The sequence below is a fragment of the Giraffa tippelskirchi genome, chromosome 1 (assembly GCF_054371585.1).
Source record: "Giraffa tippelskirchi isolate mGirTip1 chromosome 1, T2T-mGirTip1v1.2.pri, whole genome shotgun sequence".
NCBI lineage: Eukaryota > Metazoa > Chordata > Mammalia > Artiodactyla > Giraffidae > Giraffa > Giraffa tippelskirchi.
Genome location: NC_137275.1, coordinates 219773898 through 219795477, shown reverse-complemented (window position 1 = coordinate 219795477; position 21580 = coordinate 219773898). Strand labels below are relative to the sequence as shown.

Here is a 21580-nt window from a genome sequence, read left to right as displayed (position 1 = left end):
GTTCCAGACAATCCCCTGGAGAAGGAAATGGCAGCCCACTCCAGTATTCTTGCCTGGAGAATCCCCATGGATAGAGGAGCCTGGTAGACTACAGTCCATAGTGTTGCAAAAGAATCGGATGCAACTGAGTGACTAACAACAGCAACAACAGCAGCATACCTCACTGTTTATAATCTGGATCCCCTAACAGACCACGAGCTCTACAAGGGCAGGTATGGTGCCTGGACTCTGCCGTGTGCACAGCCTGGTCCAGTGCTCAGCCCATAGAGATGCTCCATGAACACACATCTCCTTTCATGGAGGAAGCCTGGTCACCTACATCCCATAGCCTTGGCCAACAGGAAGAAGTAAAAAAGTGGAAGAAGGTAGTCTTTTAACACAAAAAGCTAAAATTACATTCATAATGTAGATAGAAAAGGGGAAAAAAGGACTAGGAAACATATTCAGAACTAGCGAGAAAACAGACTTTGGGTCCTTGACTAAAGGGACAAAACTCATCTCTGAGCCCTGGAGCCTGAAACTGCTGCAGCTGAACCTAGTATAGGAAGAGAGAGTCAAAATGACCACTTGAGATATATTCAAGTGACTATAATAACCTGGAATCTGCATCTGAACCTGAATTACAACTGCATGTCCCTACCACGCACTCCTCTGTAGAAATAACAATCCATTTAAGAAAGTTTCCCAATAAAATTAGTTTTTATATTTTAATGTATTTTCTATTTTAATGTTTTAGTATGTAAGTTATAGTTGGTAGGAAAATTCTTTCAATCAGAGCTGCTGTTTCTCTAGCTGATGGTGTCAGATGAATAACATGTCATAATTCTACACAAGCTTCATTGTCTATTCACTGTCAAAGCGGCTGACTCCGAGGGAGTGAAAGAGACACTGTATTCATTTGGCAACAGGCATTGAGAGCCTTCAAAATGCTTCCACCTGGAGGGGAGATTCAAAGAGAGGACGAGTAGGACATGGAGCTCAGCTTCTCCCACCAAACACTACAAATAAATACATCTACAAGGAGAACCAGTCACACAGAACAGAAGACCTCAGACTTCCAGAAAGACAAGAAAACCTCCTCATAACCAGGTAGGACAAAAGGAAAAAGAAAAGGAATCTGAACGGGGCCTGCGCCCCAGGGAGGGAGCTATGGAGGAGGAAAGGTCTCTGCACCCAGGGGCGTCTCCTCAGCAGTGGGAAGATCAGACTGGATGGAAGAGGAGCTTCAGAGGAGAGTGCAGCGACCAGGACGACAGAGCAGAGAGTGCCCTGCAGTGAAGGCTGGCACCATCCCCCTGTGCTCCCTAGTCTGAGACATTCCTCTGTCGGTGCAGGGGGAGCTGGGTACAGAGATGAGGCTTCAGAGGTCAGACCCAGAGGGGAGAACATGGTTGGCTGCACAGAAGAGCCTGAAGAGACTAGACTGTGGCAACCAAGGGTGGACCTGGAAGAAGCCTGGGCCCACCAGAGTCAAGGCGCTGTTATTAGGGGGTGTATGAGGAGAGGGGTGGGACCACCATCACAGCTTCTTTCCCTGCGTGTGCTCCCAGACCCCAGGACTCCACCTACAGGAGCTCTGTGAGTAGGCATCAGTCCTACTGCCCTTGTGGGCTTCAGAGGTGGGCACAGGCCGATGCTACGAGCCCTGTGAGTAGGTGCCAGGCCCCAGCCCTGCTGTTCCAGGAGCCTGCAAAGGGCCACCGTACCGGCAAACCCCATAGCAAAGGGACAACGGCCAGCACCTGGTAAGGAAAGGGCAACAAGCATCCGGACTGTAAAAGCAGCCCCTCGATCCCAGAAAAAACGGCAGAGTGGAAGGAACTGAGTTCATCTCCTCTCAGGAAAACACCGCGATCACAACAAACTGCTGACAACCATCAATAGAAAAGACTGGAGCCTACCAAGACAGATATTTTACAGACTAAGAAGAAGCCACAATAAGAGCGCAAGAGGAAGGATACTTTCCTGACCTAATGAAATCCCATAGCTGCTGGGTGGGTGACCTACAAACTGGAAAATAACTATGTTGCAGAGGTTCTCCTGCAAGAGTGAGTGTCCTGAACCCCACGTCAGTCTCCCCAGCCTGAGGGCAAGGCATCAGGAAGGAGAAACCCCAAAGCATTTGGCTCGAGTGTGGGAGCTCCTCAGGACTGGGGGAAATGAAAGATTTCACTCTTGCAGAAACACACAAGGTTTCACATACACTACAGTCACGATGACTCTGCCCAGTAAGGCTCTCATTCAGATTCAACAGAGAAATCAAAAGTTTTACAGACAAGCAAAAGCTAACAGAATTCAGTACCACAAATCCTAAAGGAACTTCTCTAGGTAGGAAAGAAAAGGCCACAACCAAAATCAAGAAAATGATGGGGAACGGGTGGGGAACTCACCAGTAAAGGCAAACATAAAGTTAGGAAATCATCCCCACACAAATATATCAAAACCAGCAATCATGAGGAGAAGAGAGTACAGGTACAGGATACTGGAAATGTGTTTGTTTGAGAGATCAGCAACTGAAAACAATCCGGTACATATATAGACTGCTGTATCAAAATCTAATGGGAGCCACAAACCAAAAACCTATAGGAAATACACACACAAAAAAGAAAAAGCAATCCAAACACGTTACTAAAGATAGGCATCAAATCACAGGAGAAGGAAAAAAGACCTTCAAACATACACAAAACAATTAACAAAATGGCAATAAGAATATTCATATTGATAATCACCTTAACTGTAAATGGATTAGATGCTCTAACCAAAAGACACAAATTATCTGAATGGATATAGAAACAAAACCTATGTATATACTGTCTACAAAGAGAGCCACTTCAGATCTAGGGCCCTATACAGACCAAGAGAGAGGGAATGGAAAAAGGTATTCCAGGCAAATGGAAATTGAAAGGAAACTGGGGTCTGACACTCATGTCAGACAAAACAGACTTTAAAATCAAGACTAGTACAAGAGACAAGGAAAGACTCCTCTACATAACGATCGAGGGATCAATCCAAGAAGAAGATATAACAATTGTACATACATATGCACCCAACACAGGAGCCCCTTAATATATAAGGCAAGTGCTAACAGTCAGAAAAGGAGAAACAGACATAATAGGTGCTTTAACACACTACTCTCATACATGGACAGATCATCCAGACAGAAAATCAAAAAGGAAACAAACTTTAATTGATATTTATAGAACATTCCTTCTGAGAGCAGCAGAACACACTTTTTTCTCAAGTGCATGTGGAACATTCTCTAGGATGGATCACACCTTGGGCCACGAATCAAGCCTTGGTAAATTTTAGAAAATTGAAGTCAAACATCTTTTCCAACCACAATGCTAGGAGTTAGACATCAATTATTACTAGGGAAAAAACTTTAAAAACACAAACACATGGAGACTCAACAATATGTTACTAAACAACCAATGGATCACTGAAGAAATCAAGAAAAAAAAAACCCAGAGACAAATGACAATGAAAACATAACAATCGAAAACCACTGGGACGCAGCAAAACCATTTCCAAGAGGGAAGTTTATAGCAATACAAGCCTACCTCAGGAGACAAGAAAAATTTCAATAAACAACCTAGCCTTATACCTATAACAACTGAAGAGGAACAAACAAAATCCCAGTTTAGCAGAAGGAAAGAAATCATAAAGATCAGAGCAGAAATAAATGAAATAGAAATGAAGATCAATGCAAAGATCAATGAAATGTGAAGCTGATGTAATCCCATGGCTGACTCATGTCAATGTATGGCAGAAACCACTACAATATTGTAAAGTAATTAGCCCCCAACTAAAATAAATAAATTTATTAAAAAAAAAAAAAGAAAAAAAAAAGGAAGAAAAAAAAAACAAAATCGATAAACTTTTAGGCAGTCTCATCAAGAAAAAAAGGGAGAGGCCTCAAATCCATAAAATTAGAAGTGAAAAAGAAGTTACAACAGACATCATAGAAATACAAATGACCATGAGAGACTACTAGAAGCAACTACACAGCAATAAATTGGACAACCTAGAAAAATGGACACATTCTTAAAGGATACAACCTTTCGAGACTGAGTCAGGAAGACATAGAAATATGAAGAGACCAATCACAAATACTGAAACTTAAACACAGATTAAAAAACTTCGAACAAACAAAAGTTCAGGATCAGATGGCTTCACAGCAAACTCTATCAAACATTTAGAGAAGAGCTAACACTTATCATTCTGAAAATCTTCCAAAACTGCAGAGGAGGGAACACTCTCAAACTCATTTTATGAGGCCATCATAATCCTGATGCCAAAACCAGACAAAATACACCACACACAAAAAAAAGAAAATTACCGACCAACATCACTGATGAACATAGATGCAAAACTACTAGCAAATCAAACCCAACAATACATTAAAAGGATCATACATCATGATCAAGCAGGGTTTATCCTAGGAATGCAAGGATTCTTTAATATCTGCAAATCAATCAGTGTGATACACTACATTAACAAACTGAAGAATAAAAACCATATAATCTCAATAGATACAAAGCTTCTGACAAAATTCAACACCTATTTATGATAAAAGCCCTCCAGAAAGTGGGAATACAGGGAATTTAACTCAATATAATAAAGGCTATATAAGACAAACCCACAGCTAACATCATTCTCAATGGTAAAAAGCCAAAAGCATTTCCTCTAAGATAGGAACAAGGCAAGGAAATCCACTGTCACCACTTTTATTCAATATATTTTTGGAAGTCCTAGCCATGGCAGTCAGAGAAAAGAAATAAAAATAATCCAAATTGGAAAAGAAGATGTGAAACTGTCACTGTTTACAGATGACCTGATAATATATATAGAAAATCCTAAAGATGTCACCAGAAAAATACAAGAGCTAATCAATCAATGTGGTAAAGTTGCAGGATACAAATGCACAGGCAGCTCTCGCATTCCTATACATTAACAACAAAAGATCAGAAAGAGAAATTAAGGAAACAATCCCAATTACCATCACACCAAACATAATAAAATACCTATGAATAAATCTACCTAAGGAGGCAAAAGACATCTACTCTGAAAATTATAAGACACTGATGAAAGAAATCAGATATGACACAAATGGAAGATTATACTATGTTACTGGATTGGAAGAATCAATATTGTCAAAATGAATATACTAAACATCCACCCCACTGCTCATTGCAGCATTATTTACAATAGCCAAGACATGGAAGCCATCTCATTGTCCATTGACAGAGGAAGGGGTAAAGACGATGTGGTCCATGTATACAATGGAATATTACTCAGCCATAAAAAGGATGAACTAATGCCATTTGCAGCAGCATGGATGGACCTAGAGATTAGCATAAGAAGTGAAGTAAGTCATACAGAGAAAGACAAATATGATATCACTCATATGTGGAACGGAGAAGGCAATGGCACCCCACTCCAGTACTCTTGCCTGGAAAATCCCAATGGACGGAGGAGCCTGGTGGGCTGCAGTCCATGGGGACGCTAGGGGTCAGACACGACTGAGCGACTTCGCTTTCACTTTTCACTTGCAAGCATTGGAGAAGGAAATGGCAACCCACTCCAGTGTTCTTGCCTGGAGAATCTCAAGGACGGCGGAGCCTGGTGGGCTGCCGTCTGTGGGGTCGCACAGAGTCGGACACGACTGAAGTGACTTAGCAGTAGCATATGTGGAATCTAATTTTTAAAAAGATACCAATGAGCTTATTCATAAAACAGGAACAGATTTACAGATATCAAAAACAAACTTACGTCACCAGAAAGGAAACATGCAGTGGAGGGATAAATCAAGAGCTTGGGATACACACACACACACTAATATACGTAAGACAGATAACCAAGAAGGCTGTACTGTACAGCACAGGGAACTCTATGCAGTATTCCGTGATAATCTACATGAGAAAAGAATCTTTACAAAGAACTACAGGCATAACTGAATCTCTTTACTGAAACTAGCAGAACTCTGACAACCAAATATATGCCAATAAGATTAAAATATTAAAAAATGCTCACATCTTATATCCTATTCATGTCAATTCCAAGAATCAGTTGTAAATGAATAATTAGAGTTATAGAATATTTCTGTGCAAAAATGTTCATTAGCATCATTATCATTGTGAGAAAATGTAATCACCTAAAAGTTAAAATCAAAAGTTGGAGATAAAATAGTTTCATAAATTATTGTACATCACAACCATATACTAAGTATACTAACAATATACAGCAAAGCAAATGCAATCAGACAAGCCTGGTACCAACTGAGAGAAACAGTAACAGGTCTCCAATTTGAGTGTTTCTTGGGTCTTGCCCTGTTTACCCCTTCATTTAGAATCAGAGCATCTTTCTTGAAGGAACAATTTGTCTTAAGGACACTGCAGTACAAAGGGACGAGGATAGAAGCCAGGAACCTTGCTCTATCACTCACTGTTCTTCCTTTGACAAATCATCCCTCCTTTATGGGCCTCAGAACCCCCATTAAGGCAATGCAAAGTCTGGACGACGTCATCACAGAGGGCTCTATAGCCAAAATGACCATGAGTCTGTGCCCCTCCTCTCTCAAGAACAGTTTCCCCTCTTTAAAATGAGAGAGAAGGTCAAATGATTTTTCAGCTTAGAATATAGATGAGCATGAAAATAGAAACAGTTCCCGATGAACTCATTCATCACAGGAATACTTTTTAACTCACACTGGGCCAGGTTGGTCACCTCTCTCCCAACTCTTGGCTCAGGCCCCAAACTGTGGTTCCAGCTCTCACCAGGAGGAAAGTGGAGGTGGCCCCTCCTCTGTGGGTGGGTGCCACCACATCTCAACTGGGTGCTCCAGTTTTACCATAAATACTTGAATCACTCCCGCTACATCCTAATATGCTAAGGAAGAAAATGGTGACCAAGACCACACCCGCTAATTTTCCAGGTGTGAAAAATGAAAGAGATTATTAAATGCTTCAAGGTCATAACTTACCTTGTCAAGAACGTCTCATCTTCCACCTTCCCCTGGGCTTAGCTGTACTCCCTAAACGTGTGTGCTCTCTTAGGATTTTACATGCCAGCCTCCTGCCCCAGACACTTTACCTGGCCACCTCCCTGCCCCTTCTTATCCCTCAGTTCTGTGCATTGATGACGATCCCTCCACAGAGCCTTCTCCAACCCTTTGCCTGGGCCCTCAGGGAACTCTGTCCTTGCCTTTAAAAAGCATCGCACTTCAACTTGCCAGCTTCCATACCTGACTCTAAGCTTTGAGGTTAAGGGACCTCATCTACAAAGATCATCCATGAACCTCCACACCTAGTTCAGGGCTCAGCACATGATATGAGCTGAACTACTGAGTAAAATGGAGAAGGAAATGGCAACCCACTCCAGTATTCTTGCCTGGAGAATCCCATGGACAGAGGAGCCTGGAGGGGCGACAGTGCATGGGGTCGCAAGAGTCAGACACGACTTAGCGACTAAACCACCACCACCACTGAGTAAAAGATTGGAAAATACAATGCAGTGAACACAATGAAACTTGTAGGGGAGTGCTGACACAGCCAGGACAATGGGCTCTCCAACACCCAGGGCTGATCCTGGGCCAGTAAGCTGGAGACGCCTGCAGGGGTGGCTGCAGAGGGGGGCGCACTGGTCTACCTACCTTTTTGGTCTTCACTGTAGAAGCGCAGCAGTCTCCACCATCATAGTTGCAGAAGGCTCGGTTGTTGATGGCATCACAGTAATTGTCTCCCATGAAGGGCTGTATGTGAAGAGAGAGGCAGGAAGAAGGGAGGCCTGATTAGCATCCTGGAGTGAGCAGCAACTGGCTTCTGTAAATATTTAGCTGTCTCTCGAAGGCAATGGCACCCCACTCCAGTACTCTTGCCTGGACAATCCCATGGACGGAGGAGCCTGATGGGCTACAGTCCATGGGGTCGTGAAGATTCGGACACGACTGAGCGACTTTACTTTCACTTTTCACTTTCATGCACTGGAGAAGGAAATGGCAACCCACTCCAGTATTCTTGCCTGGAGAATCCCAGGGACGGAGGAGCCTGGTGGGCTGCCGTCTATGGGGTCGCACAGAATTGGACACAACTGACGCGACTTAGCAGCAGCAGCAGCAGCAGCAGCTTCTTCTCACAAACCTCTGAGTCAGCTTACCTGGCTTCAAATCTCTACACCCTTTTGGACAAATCATCACGTCTACCATTTTTAAAGCCTCTTAACTAGCCAAGATCTTTCCCCACTCAACTACAGTTATGCTAGGAGACACACACTTATACGCTGGGTATGCAAAAGCACAGGATAGACCACTATGTCCTCCTGAAGCACAGGGCTCCTTTCACTTGGAGAAATAAGAAAATTTGACCCCTCCCCCTACTTTCCTGGTAGTATATATTTACAACCATAATTTACAATAAATATATATGCAAATACACTGGGAAGCTGAATGTAAACTACCAAAGAACTATAGACTGAACATAAGAATTCATAGGAATTGGCACAACGGTTGGTGTGTGGTTGTGGGCACTTTCTCCTCTAACACGAGAGTGTAGATGTACTGGATGTCACACACCTTCCATGTTTGTTTTCCTCTTGTTCTCAAAAAACACGTGAGGTAGGCATTGCTCTTCCCACTTTACACATTAAGACCTTGAGGCTCAGAGCAAGAAAGGGACTTGGCCACGAGCAAACTGTCAGAGGCAGAGTAGAGACTTCAATCTAAGCTGACATCTCATTTTTCTTTACCCTTCTAGGTTATACCTAGAATATGCCAATTTCTCTCTTTTCTTCCCCATGTTTTTCCAACTCTGAAATGCTTGAAAGATGAGGAAAACATGATGGAGTTGTTACTGATCTGAACCCAGAGTCAGCTTAGGGTAGAGGCAGGGGTCTCTGCAACCCCTAGCACTTCAATTTCCCGCCTAAAGACTTAGCATACTGTCTAACCTGGTTGGCTACTCGGCCATTTTGATTAAGTGGCTTATTGTCTCAGGGCCTCAGGGCTCCCCGTGGTAAAATAAAGAGGCAGGATTAGACCACTGTTTTCTCAAAACAGTGAACATACCCCTCCCCTCATCAGAGGTAATACTGTGTAACCCTTTAATATAGAAAGCAGATGAAAGTGAAACTTCTCTGATTAAAATTCGGGTTGGGGGCCTCTGATGCTCAGTGACTTGTTGATGAGAAAGAAGATGTCAACAGCTGGCTAAGACCCCTGCATCTCAGCACAACCTCTGTGATCCAGCGGTCTCTCCCTCCCATCCTAACTTCTTGTGGGCTTACTTTGGGGAGAACCAAATTCACAAGGAGTCCAGCCTGTGTGGCATCCTTGTCTCTTGCATCTATGCTCCAGGTTCACAGAGTGTTTGTGCCACCAACTCTTGATGCCTGATTCCATTTCATCACCACCCTATTCAGTTCAGTTCAGTTCAGTCACTCAGTGGTGTCCAACTCTTTGCGACCCCATGAATCACAGCACGCCAGGCCCCCCTGTCCATCACCAACTCCTGGAGTTTACCCAAACCCATGTCCATCGAGTCAGTGATGCCATCCAACCATCTCATCCTCTGTCGTCCCCTTCTCCTCCTGCCCCCAATCCTTCTAAAAAAGATCTCAGCAAGACAGAGCGAAGAGCAGAGAGAGCTGAGCTCAACTGCGTGTGCAGATACGCAAGGCTGTGAGCTCAGGGGGGACTCTGCCCTGTGACTGCCACGACGGGTACATTAACCACATCCGTGTTAGAGCAGAGAGGCACCAACCACAAAGGTTAAGCCCTTTGCTCTTTTCTGAGCCTTAGGAGATCTGTCTGGGGGCTCTCTTTTCTATGTTCTTTCTCATATCATATATAAGGACTAATCACAGAAACCAAGTGTCCTTTTCTTAAAATGAAAAGAACTAGCTTGGTAAAGGAGTAGCTGGAGAAGAAGAGGAGGAAGAAAAATAAAATAAAAATGTTTCTTTTTTTACCAGGCCGCTGAAAAGTGTCTCCAGTCTCATTACTAGCTACTCTCTTCTATGTACCCTTTCCTGCTGCTATATCCACCCACCCACCCATCTATCCATTCATCTTCTGTTCAATCCTATCTGTTGAACACCTACTATGTGTCACACAATGTGCTTAAAAAAAAAAAGCGATGTAATAATGAGTCGGTGTATCGGGTTGGCCAAAACATTGTTCAGATTTTCCCTACAAGGTTAGAGACTAACCTGAATGAACTTTATGGCCAACCCGATAGAGCTCCTCCCCCTCTAGGCCTTACACTGTAGTGAGGAGACAGACTTTGTTCAAAGGATCACTTATCTAATTGGCGATTTTAACTTTGATAAGAGCTATGGAGGAAAGGTACATGATGCTGTTAGAATTAAGAGCAGGAAGATCTGACCTAATCAGAGAACTCCATGAAGACCTAATCAGAGAACTCCATGAAGGAGTCTCCGAGGAAATGATTGTTTCAGCTGAGATCATAAGATGAGTAGGAGTTAATCAGACGGTGGAAATTACTCAGGGGGTGGAGAAGGGAGGCTTTCTATAGGGAGAGAATCATATGTGAGAAGCTCCACAACTTAGAGGTTTCTTCTCTGGTGTTCCTCACACTGCTACTTCTACTAACAGTGTGTTCAGGAAGACAATTCATCCTTCAAGATAGAGCTCAAACATCACCCTTCCAAAATGCCTTCCCTATAACCCCTGGGATTCCATGTGCTTCTGTAGCTTCCTGTACCTGCTTTGCTGATAGCTCTTGGTATATCAGTTTAGAATTCTTCTTTATCTCTTTTACTACTGTGAGTTCCTTACGGACAGGGAATGTATGTCATCCATTTTTATATCTTAGATTTCCTAGCAAAATGCTGGCAATTTGAGCAAACCTTTATCAAATATATTTTCCTTAAATGTTTATTTTGTAAAATGATCAGTAAAAGGGTAGACGGATGGGTGGATGAAAGGTAAGAAGATATCTAGGTGAGTCAAGAGAACATAGTTACTGTTCTCACTTGACTAAAACCATTGCACTCTCAGAACCTAGACTAGTGCTGGGCACAGAATAGGCCCCCAGTGAAGCTTTGATAGACAAGCAATTAAATTGCTAATTTAGACACAGCTTGGGGCAGAGGGTAGGGGGCTCAAGGTTCCCAAACCATTTATCAATCTTGGCTACTGTAGATATTCCAGGATGATAGCTCCTCCCTGGACCCAGCATTTGTGTCTTTTCTAAGCATACTTTTCAGCTCAGATAAGAGACAGGCTATTAGAAAGCAAGGAGACATGGGGGCACCTGCAAGGGCAAAGGCGATAAGCATCACTTGGCAGAGCTCAGAGCCAGGCAGGTGAGGGTCTCCAAGGCCTTAGTGCTGAGTCAAAGGAGGGATCGAATTCCGCTGTCACACTGGTCGCCCAGACTGCCAACTCAGCAGAAGGCATGCCCAGGTAACCCAAGCCTCCTTTTTCTGAAATGCTGGATCAATCCAGAGAGATGGCAGGATGCAACTGTCTCGGGTCCTTGGCTTTGGTTTTGCCATTTCTGCTGAATCTTGGGAGAAAGGGAGTTCTTAAAAACTACAGTGTCCTGTGCCCTAAGCAGATGCCACAGGAGGTCCCTAACCCATACACAGAAATATGACCCAGGGACTGTCCTGTGACACTGACAGGCCAGGGGGTGGTCTGTGGGCAGGAGTGGCCAGTGGAGGAGAAAATTCACACGCCTGGAAGTCAGGAGACCTGGGTTCATGCTTTAGCTCTATGTCTATTATGCAATACAACCTCGGGCTGCTCCATCCCCCCTCTAGCCCTCTTCCAGTCTACCCCAAAGGAGGAGGTTAGATCACATTAAGAGCTGTTCCAGTTTGGCATTCCATCAAACGTTAGACCTGGCTGCTAGCTAGGTCTTAGTCTCCCCATCATTTAGAAGAGCATTCTGGTTGTGACATTTTAAGAATTCCATCAAATACAAAGTTTTCTAAAGCAGTCTACTCCTTTCCACCTGGCTTTTCCTGAGGGGGGTCTGAGGGGACCACAGAGATGTGGACGTCCACCTGGATGGGATCTGGGGCTTCCTTTTGATGCCAGCTGAAAAGATTCAGGTGGGCACAGGGTGCACAGAATGTCTCTGACCTCCAGGGACAGCACCCCCTTGAGAACACAGGTGACAGGCCGAGTACCCTGGCCCTGCCCCTCCCCAAGCGTATCGCTGATACCCAGGGACAGAGCTCCAAAATGCCAAGGTCCAGGGAATGGCTTCCCTGAAGGGTCAGAGGCCTGAGGGTTAGAGGAGCTGTCCCACTTCCAGCTCTAAGTGGTTGGGGTAAGGTGTCCCTGTCTCCTCTGGAGTGGATGAGCGCATGGGTGACAAAGACGTGGGGCAGAAGGAAGTGATCTGCAGCTAATGGTGTCAGAAAAAGTAGAAATTAAAAAAAAAGAAACCTGCCTCATGTGGCTCTTAAAAGTTAAATGAGTCGATGCTGGTAAAATGCCTGGCGTATGATAGCTGCTAAATCAATATGGACTCTCTCAGTCCCAGTCTCCCTTTCAGAGGCAACATTATATTGAGCCAGAAATACCTGGTCTGGAATCCTGACTCTGTTAGCCGTTCAGTGTGTGTCTGAATGTGTTTGCTGCCCTCTCTGTGCATCAGTGTCATGAGCTGTAAAACAGGACTGCTGACTCCCATGCAAAAAGTCTGTTAGAGGGGTATTTAAAGCACTTAGCAGGCATAGTAAGTGTTACCATGATTAACAATAATAGTAATAACCATAGTGGGACCATGTTGAGGAACTCACCTCACAACCTTTGACACAGTGAATCAGAGCAGGGTGAGGATACCACTTGAGACCAGCCGTGCAGACAACTCTCTGCAGAGAGAGGGAGAGAGAGGTTAGACGCGTTTGCGGCTGCGAGGGAGCCATCTCTTCACTGGAATCCCATTCAATGCCCCTGTTCCTTTCTTGGATCTTCTGAGTCCTGACCTCACCCTGGCATTTACATGAAGAATTTGCCCAGGTACCTGCCTGAACTGGAGCCACAAGATTAAAATAATGTTTGTGTTCACTGTAGGTGTCCTGATTCTGTATTTCTCTGGCAGGAATAAGAAAGGAGGAGAAGCAGACCTGCAGGACAGAGACATGGTCGGAAAGGCACTTCAGGAAATTCCTGGCTGATGTTTGCCCCGTGGACAGAGTCGGGGATAAGGCGGGAGGAAGGCAGAAGGGTAGAGAGAGAGGAAGAGTGTGTGTGTGTGTGTGTGTGTGTGTGTGTGCGCGCACGTGTGTGTGTGTGTGTGCGCGTGTGCGTGCACGCGCATGCATGCGGTTGCACACCTGTGAGCACATGCATGTCCAAGTGCGTGGCTGCAGCAGGGAGATGGAGGAAGGTATGGAACAGGGCTGCTCAGAGTTCGGCGCCGAGGATCGCCCTAATCACGATCACACGGGAGCACGCTGAAACGGCAGCCTCTTCAGCACTGCCTTGGGTCTAGGGAGTCTGAATCCCTGAAGCCAGGACTTGGGACTCGTGTGTTTTAAAAACAAGCCTCCCAGGTGATTCTGATACACACTACAGTTTGAGAGCGCTGGGCTGGCGGATGCAGGAATGCACCTTTGGTTGGGAACCCTGGACGGGCAGGAAACCCTTCCTGCTTCACCTGCTGCTGCCATACAGCCTGGCTCACCATTTGGGGTCGCAAGAGTCGGACACGACTTAGCGACTAAACCTCTGCCACCGCCATTCCTGAGGCCGCGCACGCTCCTATCTCTGTGACTTTGGCCCTGCTTCTCCCCTTCACTGCAGGTCCTTCCTCATCTTGTCACCTGGAGAATCTTTAGTTATCTTTTACGTTTCTGTGCGAGACTGCCTTCCTCAATAGTCTGTAATGGCCTGTATGGGGAAAGTATCTAAAGAAGGGTGCTGGGTATGCTAAGTCGCTTCAGTCATGGCTGATTCTTTGCGACCCTATGGACTGTAGCCCACCAGGCTCCTCTGTCCATGGAATTCTCCACTCAAGGATACTGGAGTGGGTTGCCATGCCCTCCTCCAGGGGATCTTCCCGACTCAGGAATAGAACCTGCATCTCTTATGTCTTACATTGGCAGGAGGGTTCTTTACCATTAGCACCACCTAGGAAGTGGATGTATGTATAACTGATTCACTTTGCTGTACATCTGAAACTAACACATTGTAAATTAACTATGTTGTTGTTTAGTGGCTAAGTCGTGTCTAACTCTTCGCAACCCCATGGACTACAGCATGCCAGGCTTCACTGTCCTTCATTATCTCCTGGAATTTGCTCAAACTCAAGTCCATTGAATCGGTGATGCCATCAAACCATTTCATTCTCTGTCACCTCCTTCTCTTCCAATAAAATAAATAAATAGCATATAAATTTAGAATTAAAAAAAAAAAAGACTACCTTCCTTTATGATGATTTCCCCAATTCCCTCAGGCAGAACTTAAAGTATATGTATATACATTTACTTATAGCCACCCTTAATAAAATTATTATTATAATGACAACTAAAATGTATTGAGTGCATTTATGGTGCTATTTACTTTATTCATTTTCTTATTTATTGCTCATCACCATGCAGGGGATGAGGGTGGGCATTAATCTTGTGTCATAAGGAGAAGAAACTCCCCAAGCTCCACAGCTGTTCAGTGAAGAAACCAACTTAGTTTCTTAGTGAAGAAACTAAGCATATTTTTTAGGAATGATTTAAGGTGGCTCATAACATAAAATCCAACAGAGTAATTTCTTATGGAGGTGAAAAAAGAAAGAGAAACAAAACTAGGAAAATAAAACAGCATCAAGACTGGGGCTAAGGTAGCAATCCCAGAAGCTCCCTTTTCTATTCTGCCATAGAGGCCCTGCTTTTCATGCCCGATTACAATGATTTGTTTATCTATTTATCTATTTTTAATCTTTTAGCCATGCCATGCAGCATCTGGGATCTTAGGTTTCCGAATATCGATCAAATTTATGCCTCCTGTATTGGAAGCACAGAGTCTTATCCATGGGACGCCAGGGAGATCCTACAATGATTTCTTTAAAAAAAATTAATTAAAACATCCTGGAGGCAAATGCTTAGCTTGGTTATGACAGATAACTTTGCGTCAGGGAGCAGCCATTGAAGTCTCCATGGTCAGGGCTCAGCAGAGTGCCAGTTGATTAATTTTAATTAAGAAATGAACAGTCACAAGGGTCAGACTGTGGAAAATCCATGTGACCAGTCCATTCTCTCCCCAAGGGTAGACCTATATGGGAGCAAAACTGTGATTAGGTTTCCTGGTGAGCGTGGAATCTCGTGACTCCAGGATTTGGCTGAGGTTGGACTGGGTGCCTTTCTTCTCTGTCCTATTTCTCTGGTTCACCCTGGGTCTTCTATGCCTAGAATGGTGCCTGGTACATGGAGGATAATCAGTCAATATTTATGTTACATATGAATGGATCCATCTCAAAATAGAGATGATTTTACTAAGGGACACTTATTTTCTTTACTCGTCTTCCTGGGCTCCTCTGGTGGCTCAGACAGTAAAGAATCTGTCTTCAATGTGGGAGACCCAGGTTTGATCCCGGGGTTGGGAAGATCCCATGAAGAAGAGAATGGCTACCCACTCCAAATGGCTACCCACTCCAGTATTCTCTGGAGAATTTTATGAACAAAGGAGCCTAGTGGGCTACAGTCCATGTGGTTGCAAAGAGCCGGACATGGCTGAGCAACTAATACCTTCACTTTTTCTTCCAGAGCAGCAGAAAAGCATTTGCAAAGCCCAGCAGAGTGTCTAGCTTAGAGGACCAGTTTAGTGTACACTGAATTAATTACAGATCTCGGACAAACAACCTAACTTAGGATCTGCCAACCACAGTCTGACAATGTGAAATCTACTCTTTAGCCCCTCCTGCCTCTGTTGACACTGTCTTCTCCTAAAACACAAGGTGATGTGTGGGAAAGATTGAGCACTGAGGCATGACAGACATGGTTGCACTTCTGACTTGAAATTTCCACTCTGAGGTTAGGTTTTCCCATCTGCAAAATGGGTCCTGAAAATGTGCAGGCTTGTTGTGAAGATGCATTAAGAGAAAGCATGTGGAAATGGTTAATCCAGGACTAACTGCTGCGGGTAAGAGGGCAGACCCTGGTGTTAGACATCTCTGCCCGTCCCCATCCCCACCCGCGAGGTTCAGGATGGAGCACAGCAAACAAGTGCACGTTGATCCAGTGAAGGATTGTGAGGAGTCTCGTCCCTTCCTTCCAGCTCGGCTACTTTCTCACCCCTCTGCCTCCTAACCCCGGAGGCCAGAAGTGGGGGGGACCACCTGCTTTCATCATCTGGCAAGTTTTAACCAGACTTCCACCCCTGGGTCTGAGCGTCTGATCCCGGCCAACATTCAGGGATGTTGGAGGAGCATTTAGGCTATGGCTCAACATTCAAAAAAATAAGCGCAAAGAGTTGGACACGACTGAGCGACTGAACTGAACTCAAGTAGTAGAAAACAGCAGGGTCAGGATCCACAGGGACCTGATGCCCATCCCCACCCCCTGTTTATTTGAGACCTAATTTAATCCATCCGTGGGAGTGTCTCGGTGTGGTTGTACAAGTTTCTGTCAGTTGAGGTTTACCTGACGTGAGTTCAGAAAAAGGACTTTTATACTATCTGCATGAGCCTATTTATATTTCCAAGTCTTCTGGATTTTCCACTATTCCTCAGGGCTGCACGCCCCACCTGGCTCCCTACAGGGCCCCTCTGTCTGCCAGGAGGACTGGGCAAGGGGAGAGGCAGCAGGAGCTGAAGGAAAGACTAGGCTGTTTACACTGTGCTGCGAGATCCCAGATGGGTCCCCTCAGAGGTCAGCCTTGCTCCTCTTGATGCCAGTGAGACCTCTAGCCCAGTCAGAGCCCTTTCAGACTAGGTTTTGTAAGACAGCTTTCTTCCCTGCCTTGCTACATAGGAAGAATAGACTGTCTCTTCTTCTTGGCTGCAATGACCATCGCCACCACCAATACCACCCCCACCATCATCCATAACGCCAGCACCATCATCACCATCAGCACCCCCATTACCATCATCATCATCAATACCACTATCACACTATCACCATATCATCATCACAGGACCACTAACAGCTCCATCACGATTTTCCCTTGCCGCCTCAACACAAAACCCTCTATCAAGCACATATTATGCTCCAAGCCTTGTGCTCAGAATTTTCATTTCATTTAACATGTATCATAACTATGATATAGGTCCATAAATATAAAATATATATGATATAGGTACTTTTTTCATGTGTACAGCAAAACGATTCAGTTATCTTTTCAGATTATATTCTCATATAGGTTATTATATTGAGTATAATTCCCTGTGTGCTTGTGTTAAGTCACTTCAGTCATGTCTGACTCTTTGCGACCCTGCGGACTGCAGCCCACCAGGCTCCTCTGTCCATGGGATTCTCCAGGCAAGAACACTGAGTGGGTTGCCATTCCCTCCTCATAATTCCCTATGCTATACACTAAACCGTTATTGCTTACTTGTTTTATATATAGTAGTTTGTATCTGTTCGCCGCATACTCCTGTATGTCCTTGCCTCCCTCCCCCTCCCCTTTGGTAACCATAAGTTAGTTTTCTATATCTGTGAGTCTGTTTCTTTTCTGTATATAGATTCATCTGTATGGTTTCTAGATTTCACATATAAGTGATATCATACAGTATTTATGCACTATTTTTGATGCTGGTTTACACAAGAGGAAACTGAGGTACAGAGAAGTTAAATAACCTGCCCCAAATCATACACCCAGGTAATGACAGTCAGGAATTAAACTCATATCTGTCCTATTTCCAGATCTATAATTTGAAAACTATATTCTCTTTCAAAACCCTCTAGCTCCCAAACTGGTCAGGATAAAAACACTTACTCTTTTGACAGATGGAAAGACCAAGGTTCAGAAAGGTGGAGGGGCTTTGAGACAAATGCAGCAGAAGCAGAGTGTTTAAAAGCTGAACCCCAGAGAAGACGGACCCAAGCAGAGCCAAAGATGTGAGAAAGTGTCTTAGAAGAACCCCCTTGTTCTAAGGCCAGACCTGACACCCCCTCTGATGTCTTCTGGGACAAGTCCTTCTTTCTCCTTTATTTTTCCTTATTTATAGGACCTTCTGTGGGTCAGCTGCATAAGCTGTTTATTTTTCCTTTGTTATCAGTTACTGAGCTTCTGGCTTTCTTCTGTGTAAGTTTTTTTTTGTTTGTTTGTTTTAACCTAGGTATTTCCCACTCCGTATCCCTTGTTTGAAGAATGCCTTCCATTTTGAGGTACCTAACCTATGTTCATTGAATGAGTTAATGAGTAAATGACCAAATGAGTGAATGTATAAGTGCATCCCAGAGTGAATGAGGAATTGCTGGTCTCAGAACACATCTCCCCACCTCCGGGCTTCCCCTGCAGGGCACAGGATGTCTCCTTCTACACACTGGGTAGACCGGACTTTGTCTTCACTCAGAACAAACACAGACTGGACTTCGTCTTCACTCAGAACCATTCTACCTCTGATCTTTAGAGTCTGATGCCTTCTCTTCAAGGGATGAATTTTGCATCCTTTGTCTGATGTATTGCACTTGTTTATTACTTATAATGTGTACCGTGGTTGTCTTGTAGGACAGAATGCATCAGCCTTAGTCTTGGGTGCTAATCCCGATTCCGTCACACAAGTCACGTGCGTTGGGCAGTGACAGCCTCTGAGAACCTCGGCTTCTTCCTCTGTAAAGTGGTGATAATATTGATCTCACTGGAGTGTAGTGAATTCCTCAGAAAAAGTGCCCGCGTGTCACAACAGAGGGTCAGTACGTGGTGCTTTGCCTTAACTCCCTCTCTCTCCTCCTCAACCCTCCTTTCCTCTCTCCCTTCCTCTTTTCTTTCCTCCTTCCATCCTTTTTCCAGAAGCTCTTAAAGAAGCCAAGATCCCAGCTGTTGTTGTTGTTCAGTCGCTCAGTCGTGCCGGACTCTTTGTGACCCCACGGGCTGCAGCACGCCAGGCTGCCCTGTCCTTCACCATCTCCTGGAGTTTGCTCAAACCCATGTCCCTTGAGTCGATGGTGTGATCCTCGCTACCCAGAGGCATTAGGACTCTCTGAGGCTGTGAGCTGCACTTCCTGTCAGAGAGCTTTCTCGGCACCCTAAGCAGGGGGGCTGCAGGGCAGACTGGAGATGCTCCTTAGGGGCTGATGCGGGAGGGGCTGCCCCCTGAATTCCGGAATTCCAGCCTGGAAGAGTGTCTCATCCAGAGGCGGCAAGCCAACAGCTTCCAGGCTACAAAGCCCACAGACATGTCTGGCGTGGCACACAAAGCGCTCAATCGAAGTCAAAAGTACTTGCCCATATTTAATAAATGAGAGGCTGCATATTTTAAAGACTTCAGATTTCTTGTACTCAAGGAAACAAGGAAAATCTGGCCACACTGGGCCCACATTTCCACGCTGTCACACTCAGCTGGCGGCTCCCCCTTTGGCAGCCAGGGTGTGTTTCTCAGTTGACCACAGTCCCCACCGTTCCCTGCAGCCTCCCCAGCCTCAAGCGGAGGGGTATTTCCACCTATCACAGAGAGTCTGCGTCGTCCTATTGATTACGTTAGAGGAAGGTTTCTCTGTATCTTCACTGCTTTCCAAAGTGCATGTGTGGGAGGAGGCTTGAAAAGGGGGAGAACGTGAAAGAAAGGAAAGGACAGAGTGTTTTTCTCTGAAGGTAAAACGTATGGCTACACAAGAATTTCTTTGGCTATACATGCTAAGATTCCAGCTACATGCAGTAAGCAAAACCAACAGAAGAGACCTTGGTGATGGAGGCGCCGCCTGGCGTGGAAAGGGGAGGACTGTCTGAGAAGTGGTAAAGGTCCTCACCCCGATCTGGACCTCACGAGTGGACACAGCATGCAAATTGACCAAGCCTTATGCTTAAGATTAGCATGCAAGCTTTATCTCAATAAGAAAGTAACTGCATTTGCAATACCTTATTTCTTAGGTTGGGTAGTACGTACATGGGCATTTGTTTTATTTTAGTCTTTCTGCCTGATGTATTTATACTACTACAACTACGACACTTCAGTGTTTAGAATACAAAGTGACACACTTGGCCTGCTTCACCCATTGATACCACCTGCCTGGTTCCCATCAGTTTTTGAGTCTGTGACTCTTGATTTCAGTCCAGCTCTCATTTCACAGAAGGGGAAACTCGGGCACATGCAGCAAGCAGGTGCCTGGGCTCAGTCTTGAACCTTAGTCCCTTGACTCAGCCACTGTAAACAGGAGCATCTGCTGTGCCCTGGGCCCCAAAGGGCACACCAGGGGCAACACGGTGAGCACTCACCCTGCACATCCGCTCAGTGTGGACATGCCACTTATCTAGGCAGTCCTTGTTCTTGTCATATGTGACAACCTATGTCTAATGCTTAAAACAGAGCCTGCTATGTGGTGAGTGCCCAGGGTGGGCTGCAGTTGGCTCCCAGGGGCTCACGAGAGGCAACAGTGCCCATCTCTTCCGACTTGTGTTCAGCGACAGCCACTTGGAGCACCAGCAGCCTGCTGTGGTGGGATTATTTACACCACAGCAATGGGCAAGTGCTACACGTCAGAAGGTGTATCTGTGGGGAGAGCTGGCTGTGAGCTACTTAAGCGATGGTAAACATTTCCCCTTTATTATTATTATCATGGAGGCTGTAGGTAGCTAGAGTTTATAGCAGCATCAGACTGACCTGGATCCCTCTTCAGTTCCCTGTAGGGAAAAGGTTTCTACATATGAGATGCCATTTCTTCTACTGGAACAGAAGGGAGACTAATTCCTACCTCATGGGTTTGTGTGTGTGTCTGTGGTGGGGGCAGGAGTGCAAATGAAGCTGGGAAGGTGTCTGATCCAATGCTGGGTTCACAGCGGGTGTCCATTACATGGCAGTGCTCACCTCTCACTCTATTACACGGGGACAAACGTGACAGTGGTTGGCGCAGAGCCTTGCCCCAACATCCACCTCATGCTGGTGCCAGGAGTAAACCCTCTGAAAGCAGAGGAGCGATCAGGGCCGGCTCCGGCCCAGCACGGCCAGCCTCGCAACTCTGTGTCTGCAGCTCTCGCCACACTGGGGGCAAGGGTGCAGCAGAGGCCAGCATTTCTGCTCGATTCCTGGAAATCATCAATCTCTGCCCTTCGCCCTCCTCCCTTTTTCTACCACGTTTTTTTCCTCCTGGATAATGAGGCCTCTGGAGACCAGTGGAGGTCTGAGCCTCGTTACGGCTCTCAGGGTAGGCTGGCATCAATAAAGGCCGGCGGACCGGGGACCCGGGTGGGGGCAGGGGCGGGCAGGCAGCGGGTGGGCGACTGAGGAGGGGGGCTTTGCAGACTTTCAAATCCCTGGATTTATTTCACCGTGAATTATAACTGAACTCTTTAGTGCCCGGGGCTCATGGAGGGAAGGGTGGAATTAAGCCGACGGGCAGAGGGCAGAGGGGTGGGGGGCCCTGGTCTGGGTCCCAGGCAAAGAAGACCTTCAGCCCTGGGATGTGAGAGAGGTCTCTGGTGTCTGCTCTGTGTAGAGGTAGGTCCCCTGCCTTTGGTGCG

At 45.5% G+C, this 21580-nt stretch overlaps 1 protein-coding gene and 1 long non-coding RNA gene across 4 annotated transcripts in view; one reads left to right on the top strand and one right to left on the bottom strand.

The window, feature by feature from the left end:
• PAPPA (pappalysin 1) overlaps positions 1 to 21580 on the bottom strand; it is a 557592-nt gene that overhangs the window by 11446 nt on the left and 524566 nt on the right. For all 3 annotated transcript variants that reach the window (XM_081575791.1, XM_081575790.1, XM_081575782.1), the window contains 2 exons: positions 12772 to 12843; positions 7652 to 7750 (listed from right to left, as the gene is read on the bottom strand). In XM_081575791.1, the coding sequence (XP_081431917.1) occupies positions 7652 to 7750; positions 12772 to 12843 (171 nt within the window). The remainder of the gene's footprint in view (positions 1 to 7651; positions 7751 to 12771; positions 12844 to 21580) is intronic.
• The window catches only part of LOC145540849 (uncharacterized), a 31848-nt gene that overhangs the window by 3641 nt on the left and 6627 nt on the right, over positions 1 to 21580 (top strand). Inside the window, exons 3-5 of the long non-coding RNA XR_014078590.1 lie at positions 17911 to 18021; positions 18243 to 18291; positions 18635 to 18815. This is a non-coding gene — a long non-coding RNA (uncharacterized LOC145540849). The remainder of the gene's footprint in view (positions 1 to 17910; positions 18022 to 18242; positions 18292 to 18634; positions 18816 to 21580) is intronic.